General features: G+C 36.7%; 1 protein-coding gene across 1 annotated transcript in view; it reads right to left on the reverse strand.

Annotated features, from left to right (window-relative positions):
• Positions 1 to 526: 526 nt before the first annotated feature.
• LOC113332095 (zinc finger BED domain-containing protein RICESLEEPER 1-like) overlaps positions 527 to 17,784 on the reverse strand; it is a 37,377-nt gene continuing 20,119 nt past the window's right edge. The window contains exons 7-8 of the mRNA XM_026578767.1: positions 2,438 to 2,527; positions 527 to 754 (exon numbers count right to left, since the gene is read on the reverse strand). Of these exons, the coding sequence (XP_026434552.1) occupies positions 527 to 754; positions 2,438 to 2,527 (318 nt within the window). The remainder of the gene's footprint in view (positions 755 to 2,437; positions 2,528 to 17,784) is intronic.

Below are 17,784 nucleotides of genomic sequence, written 5' to 3' on the forward strand. Positions count from 1 at the left end.
ATTGTTATCAGTTGGCACTCGAGATACATATAACAAATTGTGAGAAGTTTGAGGAGTATAAGTTGTGTTGTGAAGATGTAACTTACGATCAGGAGTTCCTACAATAGAAGAACCAACATGAGAAATTGAATGAAAGCACCATTACCCAATCTGACTTGATCAGGACAAGATGTATCCAAGAATGATCATTAGTGATATGATCAATTTCTCCACTATCAGGGACCCAAGGAGCAGTATAAGTTGATCTTGGTGATTGAGAAATGTAGGCACAAGGAGCAGAAAAAGACTGAGAAGGTGAAGATGGTGGATGACGAGGGGGTTGTGGACGAAAACTACGATCAAAACGTTTCCAGCAGAGATGAGCAGGATGTCCAGTTTTATCACATAGTTGACAAGGTGTTAACTGACGGGTACCACCAGTTTGATATCCAGTGACATTCCTTTATGGAGGACCAGAGTTTGACACCGTTGATCTTGTAGAGGAGGAAATATTAGCTACATGTTGAGAGTTCAAAGACCTGTTTTATTATTCCATACGCAACTCAAAGGTAAGAAGATGGTTAATGAAGTCTTCAAGCTTTATAGTCCCCATGGAGGTAGTAAGAGACGTAACTATGGAGTCGTAAGATGAATCCAACCCAGCTAGAATACAATGACGTAATTCATTATTGGTGACAGTAGTATGAGAAGCATCAAGTCTGTCAAAAATATCACGAGCACAATCTATATAAGCTCTCATAGACAATGATCCTTTCTTCAAGGCACGAAGTTAACATTGTAAATTATGAATATGAGCATCAGACTTAGAAGCAAATAAAGATTCGAGGGAAGACCAAACTTCCTGTGAGGTGGTGAGGCGATGAACATGCCTCAGAATAGAGTTAGAGAAAAAAAATCCAACCAAGAAGAATTTTGTCTTGTTCTTCCAAGGAGCATATTCAGGATTCGGAGTTGATGTGTTTTCAAGAGTAACAAGAGGATAGGGTTTTTCATTATTAACAAAGCCATCAAGTTCATGACCTTGAAGATAGGATAAAAATTGAGCACGCCAAAGAGAATAATTTGTTTCATCAAGCTTGATAGTGATAATGTGATGAGGTTGATAGAAAACAGGTGAGGCCAACATAGATTGTGAAGAATTGAGAACAGTTGAAAGTGTTGAAACACTGTAGAAGATGCGGAAGTCATGCAGAATCAAACAAGGATGATACCAAGTCGAGTTTAGGTATAAGTTAGGTATAGAGAAGAGATAAGTAGAGTTTAGAAAAGTAGTGTTCTATTGATTTCCAATGTGTATTTCGTTCATACAATAAGGACATATATTTGTACAGACTCTTAACCTAGAACCTTAAAACAATTTAAGACTTGCAACACAAGTATTGCTTAACTTAAGATTTCATAAAATACAAGACATTCTATGTATAACATATTCTGGAACATTCACAAAATAATAACTTGAGCATCACGTCACAGATATTATCCTAACAAGCTTTCGTGCAGTTCTTTCCAATATATGTTTGTTAGCAACTGGAATTCGTGTGTCAAAGAATTTGTCATATATACAGAAAACTATACGCAATATCAGTGGAAGGTCGATCTTCTACCCCTCATCGGAAATATGAAGAGGCGTAAGAAGTGGCTATTACGGAGTGTTCAGTGGGTTGGATTGGCAGTGCAATCTGGCTCTAGCCTGCCCCAACGGACCACGCCGCCCTAAAATTAGTAATATTACCAGGATTCCTAAAAATTCCACCTATAAAAGCCCATCCTATGTTACCAACAGGGCAAAAGGAAAGTACATTCATATCTTTGAAATCTCTACGAAGCTACGAGCATAGAAGAAGCGATAACGTTAAGCTCAAGCTTTCCAGAAGAGATCCAAGAAGAGATTTTTTAAGGCTACCAGTGAAATCCATCTTGTGTTTCAAATATGTATGCAAGACCTGGTATACAAATATTACTAGTCCTGAATTGTCAATAATCTTTCCAAGAAAAACCATGATCGAAGATGTTGCATTCATGGGTGATAATTGTACTGATACATTTTATTTTGTTGATTACGCTTTGATACTACCAGCGTCAACATCATTACCTTTGTTAACATGCGAGTGTGATGAAGTTGTTCTAATGGATAATCCAAGATTGAAAAGAAAGTATGGAGATGAAGAAAGTCGTTTCATTCGGATTTTTGGATCTTGAGATGGCTTACTTTGTTTAGGTGCCGCTGGAAGTGATGCACTAATTCTTTTTGGAACCCATCAACCAAAGAGTACAAGGAAATTATGCTACCAAGTACCAACTGACAGTCTTCTGTGGCCTTCCTACGTGTTTGGTTATTATAGAAAAATTAATGATTACAAGTTGGTATGTATAGCAGGGTATGAAATTTATGTATACACGTTAAAATCGAATACATGGAGAAGAGTCAATGACATACCTTATGGGTATCTTGAATCAGCAAGTTTGCTTCTGAATGGTCCTCTTCATTGGAGAGTGCTACCAACGAAATCATCAGAGACATAGTCGCCTTTGACATTAACAGTAAGAAGTTCATGAATTTGCCTATTCTTGAAGAAATTCTTCTACTTCCAAAAGGTAGATGTTGTGATCTCAGAGTGTTGGGAGATTCCCTTTGCTTAATTTCTGGCGTGTTTAATGATCGGGTAGATGTATGGGTCATGCAATATTGTGGAGTGAGAGAATCTTGGACTAAGCTAATCACTACTTCCCATAAATACCATAAAGCCGTATCGGTATTTAAAAAATGGGGAGATTCTAATACAAGATCCTGTTTCGTTTTTTTATGACCAAAAGAATGACAAAGAGTTAAGTTTCTGAAATTTAATAGCACTGATAGTTTTGCATATCTTCAACCGCAGAGTTACATTGAGAGTTAGTTTCACCAAACTCAGGTACTTATGCAGAAATAAGACAAAAATGTAAGCGTGATCCTAATCCTGATTACTGAGCACCTATTTGGTGTGTATATATATATTTATTGTCGGGAATAATCATGTGAAAAAAATGGTATCCCGAAGGTCAAAAGGACCGTTAAATGTCTATTTGTTCCTAAACGAACATTTATCTGTAATTATTTGATCCTAACCGAACCATTACTCTATAATCGACAATTCATTGAGTTCGGCTAAGTCAGAAAATCCTTTTAGCTCTCTATCTGTGTCTTTTATTTACATCACTCTTAATTGAACTTCAATTTTTTGCTAGCCGAACTTTTTGTCATAGCAGAAGTTCGATCTTCTTACCCGAACTTGGACATATACTTAGTTTCTCTTAGGGGTAAGTCCAAAAAATCAAAGGAAACAATAGCGACATATTCTAGAACTCCCACCCCTCGCCACAATATACACTTGGGGGAAAGGATGTAATCAATGATAACAAAAAAATATTGTTGTTGTTCCTGTTAAAGAAAAGAAAAAGCCTAAAAATCTTTGTGCTATATATCCACACATTCCTCACCGAAGCTTGTGTTTTCCTCCACGTAGCCAACTTATGGTACGCCAAAAGACGGGGCAAAAGTGTTTTTTGGCTATAAACATTCATTTGATGCAAAAATCTCTGTGACAAAGGTACTAAATCTTCTCTATGGATATTTTTCCGACTTATATTTTATAAGAATTAATATATATGATCTGATGTTTCTTTTGTAGGATCATGAAAATGTGGTTCGAATCTTGAGACACCAGAAGGATGTTGGATGAGATGTCATGGAGGAGTGTGATGAGGTGGTGGAGAAAGTTAAAGCATCTGCGTTATGGTCTATGATATATTACGTACATATTAAGTATGAAATTATGACTGCATCCGTATTTTCCGAGGGACATTATCCCAAGATGCAAAACAACGCATCTCCCATTTTCGCAATTGCAATCATTCCTGATGATATGTTGAGAACCACAATCCTAAGATTTGATGGGATATGATTTCAAGAAAGCTATCAAGACTCGATGAGTTTTGAAAATATGGAAGTACTGGATGATTAGACGTTAGTACTCTGTTAAAGAGAATGAGCACATGACGAACAAGGAAAGGAATTGAAGAAGTTGAGGCAGTTGAAGTTGGTAGTTTTTGAAAAATCGTGGGTCTAGTTTTTGAAAAATCGTGGGTCTAACAACCACACCCAATATTTTGTTTGGCAATCTGAATAGACAAACTCCAATATACTTTCAAGAGAATCAACTAGACAGTTGGACTCAATCTAGAGAAAAGTATATCAAAGACTTTTATATCTCTATCTCTCAATTCAATCTGCAATCAACAAATAGGAATTTGCGAGCCCGATTGAATATAAGAGAAATAACTTGAACGGTACCAAAGACCAATGTTCAAGGATCAATCAATTTCAATCAACAACCAAAGGTTGGATTTCCCAATTAATCGATTCAACGCACAACCTGTGATATTTCAATTATATAACAAAATATAATGCGGAAAAGAAATAACACGGACACCTTAATTTTGTTAACCAGGAAAACCGCAAATGCAGAAAACCCCGGGACCTAGTCCAGATATGAACACCACATTGTATTAAGCCGCTACAGACACTAGCCTACTACCAATGAACTTCTGACTGGACTGTAGTTGAACCCTAATCAATATCACACTGATTCAAGGTACAGTTGCGCTCCTTACGTCTCTGATCCCAGCAGGATACTACGCATTTGATTCCCTTAGCTGATCTCACCCACAACCAAGAGTTTCTACGACCCAAAGTCGAAGACTTGATAGACAAATCTGTCTCACATAGAAAAGTCTATAGGAATAGATAAATCTGTCTCCCACAGAAATACCTACGAGTTTTGTTCCGTCTTTTGATAAATCAATGTGAATAGGAACCAATTGATATACCGGACTTATATTCCCGAATAACAGCCTAGAAATATCAATCCCTTCACAATAATCTTAGTCGTATGGTAGTGAAACAAGATATTTTGGAATCACAAACGATGAGACGAAGATGTTTGTGACTACTTTTTATCTTGCCTATCGTAGATTAAATCTCGAGTCAATCTTAGTGAAGATAGTACTTAAATACGATAGAAACAGCAAGATCAGATCACGCAACTACAGAGAAAATAGTTGGGTCTGGCTTCACAATCCCAATGAAGTCTTTAAGTCGTTAACCTACAGGGTTCCGTGAAAAACCTAAGGTTAAAGGAGAATCGACGCTTATACAACTAGTATCACACAGGAGTTGTTAGGATAAGGTTTCCCAGTTGCTAGAGTTCTCCTTTATATAGTTTTCAAATCAGGGTTTGCAATCAATGTTACCTTCGTAACAAAGCATTTAATATTCACCGTTAGATGAAAACCTGATTAGATTCAAGCTAATATCTTTCAACCGTTAGATCGAACTTAGCTTGTTATACACAAATGAAATGTACACTCATTTAGGTTTACTAACCGTACCTAAACATGTACACCATGTTCGCTCAACCGTAGTGAACCGAGGTTAGTTATATGAACACTCTCATATCAAACTTATTCGTCTTAACCATAACTAGTTCAAATGACTCAAATGAAACTAGTTAAAGAGTTGTTCAATTGTTATATTCTCGTAGAAGTATACAAGAACACAATTGAAGCAAAATCAGTTTGATTCACTCGAATCTATTAGTGAACATTATAGCCACGATTTTCAAAGAATGCATTCCTTAATATATAAATGTATTAGTTCATGAGCCAACTGATTTTATAACTTTAACCACTCAAGTATGCAAACGGGTACGCATACTTAAGTAGCCGGTCTGAATTTGGGTTCGCCAGTATGCAAACGGGTACGCATACTTAGTACACTTCCAAAACCCAGAAGAAATTCCCCGGACCTATACCTTACGCAAGTATGCGTACCGGTATGTGTACTTGGTACACGAAATTTCACAACTACAAGTACGCAGCGGGTATGCATACTTTAGTTCTGGTCATGGATCACATACATACAAGAATGCACACTATGTTTATAATCCAATGATGGTTAAGTATTCTAAACTCTATTTCAATCATTGAAACTTTCTTAGAGGATGAGAATAGCCGTTTTCACACACTATTAGCATCAAAGAAATTTTCAAGTTATTGAAATAATCATAACAAAACATTCCAAGTCTACACCAAATGATTGTATCACACAAACCATGTAAGATGTTACTCGGCGATTTTTACATGATCATATTTTGACTTTCGTCAAGAATATAAGATAAACTTGGTTGAAGCGAAAGCTTACCAACAAATATTCCGAAAAATATGTAAGCGAGTTAAACTCAACCTGAAATCTCAAATGTGTATAATCGACAACTATATAATAATACAACTTTTGTCCCAATATAGGAGATAGAGTAGAAATAGACTTTTCAAGTGATAGATGAGTTTTAGTCTCCACATACCTTTTGTTGATGAAGTTCCACAATCTCTCCTTAGTAATTCTTCGTCTTCAATTGATGAACGTTGTGAAGTCTAGTGCTCAACTACACAATCTATCCTAGTCCGAGACATCACTATAAGTAGACTAGAAATCAAGAATTATAGTTTTGATCACTAACATTGACAAACAAGCTTGAGATAGGAACGCTTGCGAGTTCGACCGAGCAGTGCTCTAACAGTTTTGAAGAGACAAGAAAGATAGTTGAGTTAGTGATAGACGTCGAGGATAAGATTAACACTGTATGACCGCTTATTTGTTGTATCATCTAGGCAACCTTATCTTTCCCGACACTTCTGGAAATAAGGTAGACACTAATTATCTCCATCTTTTGGACGACTTCTATGCGCTCAATAACTACTCTCGGGGCATTATGATTCTTGCATTTGTTCGAGACCAACTTAGGAAAGTTTCAAGGATTAATACTACACTCTCTTTCAAGTAACTTTCAACATTAACCATCAATCTTTTATAAGGTTTGAGTAACAAAAAAAATCTATGTACATGTGTTCTAACCGAACTTTAGTGTTTCCTATCCGAACCTTTCAACTTTAACAAGCCCTAGTTAATAGAGTAATGTTCGGTTGAGGAAAAAAAATGTAAAAAAATTCTAGCCGACCATTTTCTTTTTTTTAGCCAAGAATATTTTAGGTAGCCAAACTTTGTAGTTCATGAACAAATTCTGAAACCCAAAGTAATGTGTTAGGCAGAGAATTATATATTTTTTCTGATAGACGAACATTTTTTAATCTCGAGGTCTTTTTTTTTCTGAATAACTTTTCATAGGTATGGGTCTAAGACCACTTCCCTAAATTGAAGTTGGCTTTATAAAAGAAAGGTAAGGTTTATGGGCAGTCGATGACAGGAATATATTTATTCAAAAACACGTAAAATAACTCGAAAGAGAATCAGTTCACAACGTTGAGGGAGAACTTTTATAATATGAGTGTTAAAAATGTCCATTTTCACCCGTACTCTTTTGAGTTATATGAAGAAGAGATACAAGAGTTCTCGCAGGTTTCGGGTTACTATGATCCATTGTGGTATCCTTGCGGTTACTCAATCTACGATCCTCGAAGAATATTACGATAAATTTGTTGCGTACAGAATATACCAACCGTGGAGAATGACATCTTTAGTTGGTGGAAACGGGAGCAAAGAACACCGAATTCTTTTTCAATCCCAAGCATTACACAACTTCGGCAATGGATCACTGGAACAATACAGAAAGATATCTTATTAACTATTAAGGTATTAATCATTCTCTTGTAATATATAAATAAAGTCAATCTCGTGCTGCGAACGCGAAGGAGAATGTGGCTAAGAATAAGAGAGTGGAACAGAAGATATGCATTCTTATGACCAAGGCGCTATGAAGTTATTTTATAATGTGGTAAAAAAGTCTCTTCCATTTATGCTTTTCAAGTTGTTACAAAGTATGAAACAAAACAACTTACTTTTAAGTTTAATTGAAAATAGGTTAAGGCGGGTAAGAAACTCTAAAATAAAATGTTGACTAGAATTCGCAAATGGAGAGTCGATGTCGACAAAAGAACAAACTGACATTTACAACCAATGGTATAAAGTACTATCACACAACGTTGTGGATCCGAGACGGCATAAGGCGGTCAAAAGGAGTTGACAATTATGCGAAGGTTCAAGTGGAGCTGCTGCTACTACTGCTATCGAACCAACCAGAGATGAGACCCAAAGTGGCGAGGAAGCTGAAAAACAAGCTAGTGATCCTAAATTTACTCTAGATGAAGATATATCTCTTTTCACAAACTATGTATTCTACAATCTAAAAAGTGATGAAGAATGACGAAAAAATAGTTTATTCAGTTAGAGTTATTTGGGAAAAATTCATGAAAGCTTCTGCACTGACACCAGTAACCCCCATAGTCGTGGTCGTAAACGTAGTTTTGTTGATTTAGAAAGATAATAAACGTTGTTTCAAATTGTCAATCAATATTGACTGAGGAGTGAAAATGCCGCTGAAGTTGGAAAAGAAAGATTTGAAAATACGAAGATTATTTCCACATCCTTGAGGTGTTTTTCTTAACCCATTTCAGATAAATTAGTAACCGAGTGGTAATAAAAAAAATATGTGTTTTATTTCTATCTTTCTGATTGAGTCTTAGTAGCAATATTGGTCATTGGTTTCTAGCTTTATAATTTAGTATTAGTACCATACTGAACTTGGTGTGTTATTTTAAATCATTGTCAATCAATATTTTTTGGGTTTTATTATTTTAGGTCGTTCGGCACGGACTAGACAATTGCGATCTAGTTGAAACTAACATAACCCAAAGGCTGAAAAATGTGTGTCGGATTCGGCTACCCACGAATTTAATTCATCTTGACGAACCTATGATAACATAAATCCTGGTAAAATTTGGTCAAGTTCGGCAACCTAATAAATTATGCTCTGAGCCGAACCTCTGACAATATTCAGTCGGGAAAGCATTTGTAGGTTCGTCTATCTGGGAAATTACATCTCCTAGACGAACCTCCGACGACATAAACCCGATAAATGTTGGTCAATTTCGGAAACCTGCTAGGTTTGTTCTCCTAGTGGAATATTACTTTGTAACTTAAAAAAAAAATTATCATTACAAGTCCAACAAGATCGAAAACAGACTTACCAGCAAAACTTGTAGTTCGGTAAGCTACATAATTGTTTCTCCTAGCCGAACTTAGACAAATATTTACACTCTTTTACAAAAAATAAACACAATTTTCAAAAAATATTCGTTATTTCATAATGTTCTTCAAAACATTTTTGGTTTCATTACATTCGTCATTTACTCAATAAAAATTGGTACGAGATATGTTATTTCTGTAGGATTAGAATCTTGCAGCAATAATGCCTCAGCGAAATTATTAACAACACAACACGACAGTGTCACAGAACAACTTCAGAAACGACATAGTAAACGACATCAACCAAATCATGAGAAAAGTGTGACGGTCCTGCGAAAATAAGGAAGTTTTGCGAGATTAATATTTATAAAGTTGCGATAATGTTGCAAGTCATATCCGAAAATAAAGGACAGATTAGCTGTCATCCACTATGTAATTTTCTATAAATAGCCGTTCAGTTGTAAAGGAAAGGGAGAGATCTTTTTTGAGTGAGAAGCAAGTAAATAGGAGAGAAAAAATTTAGAGCAGTGGTTATTCTTGATTCCTTTATCTTTTCTTGTAAGATTGTTCAAAGATTCATCAATAAAATTAGGATTGTTAATCCAAAAATGAGTTGAATGATAATGAAATCTTGTGAGGGGTGTAGTGTAGGATTTCCTGCAACTACATAATGGCGCTAGAAACAGGGAACGAAGATTGAAGATCACCCTAAAAAAAGTTGAAGATTAATATTCTGATTTGTGGGAAATTAGAATAACTGGTGAAGAATTTTACGGAATCTCTTACAATTCATTAGTATTGAAGAAATGGCTAGAAGGAGAAATATATCCGAACAACCAACAACCGCTAGAAGAAGAAGTAAAAGACTTGCTGGAAGGGAGAGAAGTGAAACAGGAGAATCTACTAGAATAAGAAATGATGGAGAAAATCAAACTCAACAACCAATTCAACAAACACCGGTACAAAATAGAAATGTGGATTATGATAGAGTGAGCATACATACTTGGCGATCAAATTCAGCAGATGAAGAAGAAGAACGACAAACGAGAAATAATAGACAAACAGAGGGAGGACAAGAAATAGTTGAAGGAATAATTCGTGAAGATGAGGAAATTGGAGCAGTGGAGATGTTGAGACGAAGAATGCATGAAGAAAAAGAGTTGAGACAGAAGAGCGTGCAAATCTAACAAGGAAAAATCACGAATTGAGGATGGAAAATATGAGACTACAGAGTAGAAGATCAAGAAGTACTACGAGATCGAATTCAAGACCGACTAGAAGAGAGATGAGGCGAAACTCATCCACAGTTAATGTTGGAAATAATATTCGAGAAGAAATACGAAATCCGGATGAAGAACATCGCGAAGGTAGAGAAAGGACTGATGATCGTTACGTTCCACAAAATGAAACTTTTGATGATAGGCAAAATGATAGAAATCAGGAGAATGGACAACGTCAGGGAAGAAATAATCAAGATGGCGAAGGGAATCGAGAAGAAGGAAGAAGAATTTTACATGACAGAGAAACTCAAAGAAATCAACAAACGATTGAAGAAAAAATTGAAAGACACTATGCTGAACAAGCACGTTTAACTTGCGAACGTCAAAAATTGAGAGCGGAAATGGAAGAACAAGAGCTTCAGGAGACAATTCTCCAGAACAATCATGACAATCGAGAAAGAAGGCGTACACAAAACCGGAATAATGGTAATCTCAATGAAGAGTATGATAGAGTACAGAGGAGGGATGAAAGACAACGATTGGAATTGATAAGAAATGAACAAAATCATGGAGGGGAAAATGAGAGACGTCATCATATACGAATTCAAGATATAGATGAGGAAGAGAACCACAGGAGAAGACGAGATGAGGATGATGAAGAAGAAGAAGAAATGTAAAATTTCGCGAGAGAAGAAAGACATGAACGCAGAAGAAGGGAGGCGAAATTAAAAAGACCAATGGATCAAAATTCAGGGTAAATGAACAAATCTTAAAAGAATTGGAAGAAATGAGAGGAATGCTAAATAATAGAGGAGAAGTAGGCAGAAGACATTTAGATGAAGCTATAGAAGAAGCTACGAAAACTCCATTTACAAGAGAAGTACAACTAGGAGGAATACCTCCGAAATGCAATTTGCCCGCATTAACCAACATTTTTGATGGAACAACTTGTGCAATTCAACACATTAAAGCCTACATGAGGTGCATGTTGCAGTGGGAAAATCATGATGTCGTATTGTGCAAGTATTTTGCATCCAGTCTAACATGAGAGGCGTTAAAATGGTTTGAAGGTCTACCAAAAAATACAATAACATCTTTCAATCACTTGCATACCACATTCTTGGGGGCATATATAAGTAACAATTCTTCGCGACCTGGTATTGAAGATGTGTTTGGATTAAAACAAAGGATTGGCGAAAGTTTGAAGCACCTAACTAAAAGGTGGAGAACTATGTGTAGTGAAATGGCTGGCCGTGTGCATGAGAGATATATTATCTTATTATTTATCAATGCTATGTTCGCAACCAATCTATTGTATATCCAAATTTTTATAGTCAAGAATACAATCACAATGATTGAACTGCGAGAACTTCAGGAAGAGTATATTGCTCTAGAGGAAAGGCAAAATGAAATGGAATCATACCCAGTTGCGAACACCAATTCACAAGCAGCGAATGCAAGCTTATTACCTAAACTAATAAACACAGTGGCGAGCACTTCGCAAGTACAACAAGAAAAGGTTACGGGCAACAACAATCAACAGAAACTGGTGGCTATGGGAAGCCGAGATCAAGAGGAGTATGAAAGAGAAAGAAATTTCTATAATCGTGGTGGAAATAATAAGATTCAAAGACTTGATCAGCCGCAAGAAACTTATGGAGGTCAAAGACAAAATTATAATAGAGGACAAGGAAGTCACAAGGTAGTATGGGAAGAAATCAAGATGCCACCTCTGAATGCAAGTGTGGAGAAAATATGGGAAGCTATAATTTTGATGGAGAATATACCAACACCATGGAACATGGAACGGAACCACCTCAAAGCCGCAGAAGTCATGAGTTCTGTTCTTATCATCATTTTCACGGACATACTACAAATGATTGCAGAAATATAAAGAGAATTATTCTGAGAATGATAGATCAAGGAAAACTAAACCACTTTCTGGTAGGACACCCACAATATCAACCATTACTACCACCACCACCAGAGCATCACAGAGTAACCACGGTGAAAGAGAAGGAAACATTCTTCGTAGAAGTTGGTACAAAAGCAAAGAATCTATTCTGTCACTCTATCGTACATTCATACAAGACAATTGAAGATTTTCATGACAATGTTTTGAGTAGAGTGTTCGCAAGAGACAGTAATGGAAGATAAATTATGAACATTGCGAAAATCTCGCCACTAAAGGAATGGCAGAAGCAGACTATTTCTTTTATCGCAGAAGAAGTCCCCAAAGGTGGAGAAGTACATGACAATCCATTGGTGGTAAAATTAGAAATTAATCCAAAACCGAATGAAGATGAAGATGATGAAGCTGAAGACTCATGGTAAATTAATAGGATTTTAATCGATACCGGAAGCTCTGTGAACATCTTATTCTATCATACTTATAAAACCATGGGAGGGAGAGATGATGATCTTATACCATCAACATATAAGATATATGGTTTTAATGGTACTGCCAGCAAGCCTAAAGGGGAGGTTACTATGCGAATTCCATTGAAGGGAATATCTTCTGAAATCCTGTTCTGTGTTGTTGACGTAGAGTCACCGTACAATGCATTAATTGGTTGACCTTGGATACATGGGATTCTAGGTGTAGCTTCAACTTTCCATCAATGCATCAAATTCCCTCACCCCAGCGGTGTAGGAATCATAAAAGGAGATTGGGTTGAAGGAAAGAAATGTTACGAAACTGAGGTAGAATCCTGTGAAGGAAGAGCAAACAAGAAGGAAAGTTGGCGACGCAAAATCAAACAGACACAAAGAAGTGAGAGATTGATGGTGGATGCAATCGAACGAAAAGAAGAAGAAATTTTGTGAAACTAATGCTAGCTCAGAATAAGAAATGGTGAACATACCACTACCAAGAAAGCAGTAGCAGAAAATAACAAAGAAGCAGAGAATGACAAAGGTAATAAAAATAAGAAGTGTATGAATGATTGATTTGTTGCGAAACTCTCGCAACAAATAAAATTCTCAAAAGTACATTTTACTGAATGATAAAAAAGAGATTGAGAAGTGAAAATACGATGTGATGATGTGCGAGAATCTCGCAGAGATAATGAATTCTACAAAAGACAATCAGAGAACAATGACAAAAGAGAAAGGGGAGAACCTTTATGGCGTACACCCTAGTTCGCGAATACAATTTAGCAAGAGGCAAATGTAAGACCTAAAGTACGTCATATAAGGGGGTACCTGTTGCATGGCTCAGGGTAAGGATACACCTCCCCCGGAACCTGAGTCATGGAGATTTGGGGTCAATAAAGCCCATCCGGGAGAGGTACCTTGGATTCTCAGCTTAAGCATATGACTTAGATTAGGCGACTAAGGTAATAAGGACTATCCCAAGGAGTGCAGAATCTGACCAAGGCGCAGAGGTACACGGTTGAGTCAAGAGTGCCAGGGGCGTCTGGAGCGTACCTTGCCATTCTTAACAAGTCTTGGCTTATACTGCACTCGGCCCGAAGAAAACCCCACTTAGGGTGCAGTCTCGTAACCATAAACCCTATAGGTAAAATGGATAAGAGGTTGCGAAAAAAACTGGTTGTTGTTAAGACCGGATGGGAGGAGCCAACCTTGTATGGTAGAGGTACGCCTCCTTGAAGGGGCAACCAGGGGGGAGATAAGGGCGGCACCCTACATTAGGGAGATGATAAGTGTCTTAAGACGCAAATGTCATGAGGCTTTTTACCTACAAGGGTATTAAGGCTTGTCATATTTGTGCGACAATCTTGAAGAGGCAATAATACTAAAGAGAGAGATAAAACGAGATCAATGGGTTTTCACATGAAAGTGCGAAGACGTCCTGCGATTTCGTCACAAGACGGCAATGTCATGGGGCTTTATTTTCGCAAGAAAATTTAGGCCTGTCATATTTTCGCAACTATCCTGGAGAGGCAATAATACAAAGAAAAAAGTTAAGGCAAGATCAATGGGTTTTTTCATGAAAGTGCAAGGACGTCCTGCGATTTTGTCGCAATGACAAGAGATGGCATAATAAGACCTTTAACTAGGAAGGAAAAATAAGACCACACAGGAAGGAGATTTTGAAAAGAATTAAAATTCACTTCGCATATGATTGCGAAATTATACATAACCAACTGCGAAGTTGAGGCACAAAATAAGAAAAATCTGCAAAATCTCTCATTTGGATACAAATAACAGAGGCAAGTATGGGAATAAATGAAATTAGAAAATGTTATTTTGTCTCCACATGATAGATTTACGCAAAAATTCAAAAATTAATGACTATGTTGATTAACCGTATTGCAAGGAAGAATTTTTTTAATGAATGCAGGTTGAAATGAAAGAAACTCATATACTAAGGAATATGGGGAACCAAAAGAATTCGCAAATATACAAAAAGAAGGAATAAATGTACAAGTATTACAGAAGATCAAAGAAAGAAACAAAGACTACTTCTTAGTTGATCCTTCATCATCTTCATCAGACTTGTTCTCTTCTTCATCTGCATCAGAACCTTTATCTCCATCAGAACCTTCATCACCATTAGATTCTTCATCATCAGCTTCGCTATCAGAGATGGTCAGACTATGAATGTTCTTTGGGATCTCCTCCAAGAGACAAGGATAATCAGAGTGAGTAATACTATGGTCATCACAAACCATTTGAATAGTTTGATTGCGAAAATGCAGAGCGTCGTTCTTAAAGTTCGCAACAGTGATCTTGGTTTGATTCTTTAATCTAGAATATTTGTCGTTGCGAGAAGAAAGATTCTTTACGAGTTCCTCTTTTTCATCTTCAAGTTCCTCAACTCTTTGGCGATATCTACTTTCAGATCCTGCGAAGCATACAGCAATTAATCAGTAACTTGATAAAAAATCGTGAAAAACCAAAGATTAATAAAGGAAAACAGTTTATGACCTTGTCTCTCAGAAATCATATCTCTAATCAAGGCTGTACGCTCAACTTGGAGACTAACATTTACACCTAAATCTTTTCTGGCGTTATCCAAGATTATCGCGGCCTAAGCGAACTCATCATCACTATTTATGAGAAGACGAGAACGAACTTGGTTTTCTCTCTCGCTAAGCACAGCATTTTGACAATTGGCTTCATCTCGTTCAAGTTGAACCTCAAGAAGAGTCTCTTGGAATTTCGCCAAAGCCTTAACACCTTGATCAGAGATACGATCTTTATCATTTATGAGTTTGCTAATCTTGGTTCTTAATTCATTGATATTCTCTTTAGAATTGAGATAAAAACGTTTAAATTGGTTGGCCAAAACTAAACTAGATCTATGATCAATCTCTAAGAGGCGAAATTTGGATTTAAGTTCATTCAAAGGCAGAGATGAAATTTTATCATTAGAGAAACTATTCAAAGGTTTATTAAGATGTTCAAGAAGAGTGTCATTATCTAGGGCATCGGGAAATGAACGAAGAAGAACGGCTTCATCAGAAAGACCATAAATGTCTGCAAAAAAGATTAATCAAATAAGATAAGACAATAGGATGAATGAATGAAAGGAAAGGAGAAAAATTGCATACCATAGAGCTGATCATTAGCTTTTTGAAGAGTATAAATTTTGTTCCTTTGCGAAGAAGTGTCGGTTTCCAGTTGTTTGTTCTTCTCGCGAAGACCTTTAACTTCGGCTTCTAATTGTTCGTTCTTCTCACAAAGACCTTTAGATTCAGTTTTAGTTCTTTATTCTTCGTACGAAATTGAAGATTCTTCTTTTCAAGAATTTCGTGTCTCCTCTCCAAATCTGAGGCAACAGCGAAAGAAGCTTTTCCATCCTGCGAAGAAAATACAAAAAATAATTAAAATAATAAGAAATTTTGAGTCACAATAATGAAGAAGTAAAAATACGAAGGTATACCAAACTATTGAGGGAATTTAGGAAGCTAAGAGTTACTGATTTGGAGACTCCACGAAGAGAACTATCACCATCCAACAAAGGAGTATCGCCAAATAGTTGCGAGAGCTTTGCATATACTGGCGAGGCAATTATCTCCCATCCCTTGACAAGAATCAGAGAAGATACCAGATAACTGTGTCATAGAGGATTCAGGTGGAGAATCTTTATTCGCAGCAGAGTCGTCATCATCATCTTTGTTATATTCATCATCTTCAGAACCATCAGGGAAATGAATATCTGAAGGAGGAGGAGAATTCCCTCTCTTTCTTTTCTTTGAATAGGATGCAGATGATTTTCCTTTGCGAAGAATATCTTTACCCTTATCACCATCCGTCGCAGCCTTGGTGGATTCTTCTACTTCAGCAATAACCTTCACACACAAATGAAGATAAGAAGCAGAGGCAACAATATATTGTTTAAAATCGTAAAAGAATATTTCTTACCTCATCTGTGTATGAGCGAAGAGCTAGCAAGGTATTGGATTTACCAGTCCTGCGGTAGCTATCTTTCAGTTTCTGGATCTGTAGAATGTCGCAAGAATCAGTGAACAAAAGAGTAAAGATAAATAAAGAAACATAAAGTGGGCGAAATTAGAAGAAATATACCTCTTTCACTTTATCAGGCCAAGAGAATACCCAGGGTCGATAAGCGGTGAGATTCGCAGGAATGACATTAAAACCAGCAATATAGGGTCCTTTCAGCATCAAGGGGAAGACGCACCATTTATCATCTTTGGATTGGAGAGGGGTTTTATTTATTACAGAATGCCAATCAATGTCATGCATGAGCATTTTATCTTCAGCAATAACATCCTTCCTTTTCAAGCGAATACCCCAGCGAGTATTCTCTTTCTTCATGGATATTAATTCATAATTTTCGAAGAAATTCGCTACTGTATACTTCTCAGCGATTATCTCTAGATCTATGAATTTAGGATCCCTAAGTTCTTTGGAATAAAGATATCCTTTACCAGCACCACGGTTAGCGAACTCCAGCATCAGACGGATGCAATCCCCACTCAATTGGAAGATAGCTCGCGAAAATACCGAGTGAGCGAGAATCTCATAGAACATAGGAATATCTGGGTCATAAAGAGGAATGAGGAGACCTGCGAGAATTTGACCCAGTGAAACTATGATTGATTGATCATCACAATGTTGATCAGAGAAAAGTTTGATAGAAAGAATTGACTTGGCACTTTCACCATGAATGGTAGAAAGTGTGAAACCTTTCTCAGCAAGATCTTTTTGAACATCCTTTAAGGTTTTCTCATGTTTTTGACCACTTGGAGGCATATATAAATATAGAGTATGGGAATGGACGAAGATTTAAGAAGGAAGATAGAAGAAAAATTACAGCAGAGGAATTTACGGAGAAAAGGATGAAGTTGCAGAGAAGATGAAAAAGAGAGTAAAAAAGAAGAAAAGGGAGAGTAAGAAGAGTATATATAGAGGATATTTTCGAGAAGATAAACACAATTAATGCGAAAATACGTGAGCGGTTGAAAAGCAGCGGTTACAGAAGACGTGTCAAGAAACAGATGGGAGAAAGGATACGTGTGATAAATGCAGAATATGAAGTGATGGATGACTGCGAGC

The sequence above is a fragment of the Papaver somniferum genome, unplaced genomic scaffold (genome assembly GCF_003573695.1).
Source record: "Papaver somniferum cultivar HN1 unplaced genomic scaffold, ASM357369v1 unplaced-scaffold_128, whole genome shotgun sequence".
NCBI classification, from domain to species: Eukaryota; Viridiplantae; Streptophyta; class Magnoliopsida; order Ranunculales; family Papaveraceae; genus Papaver; species Papaver somniferum.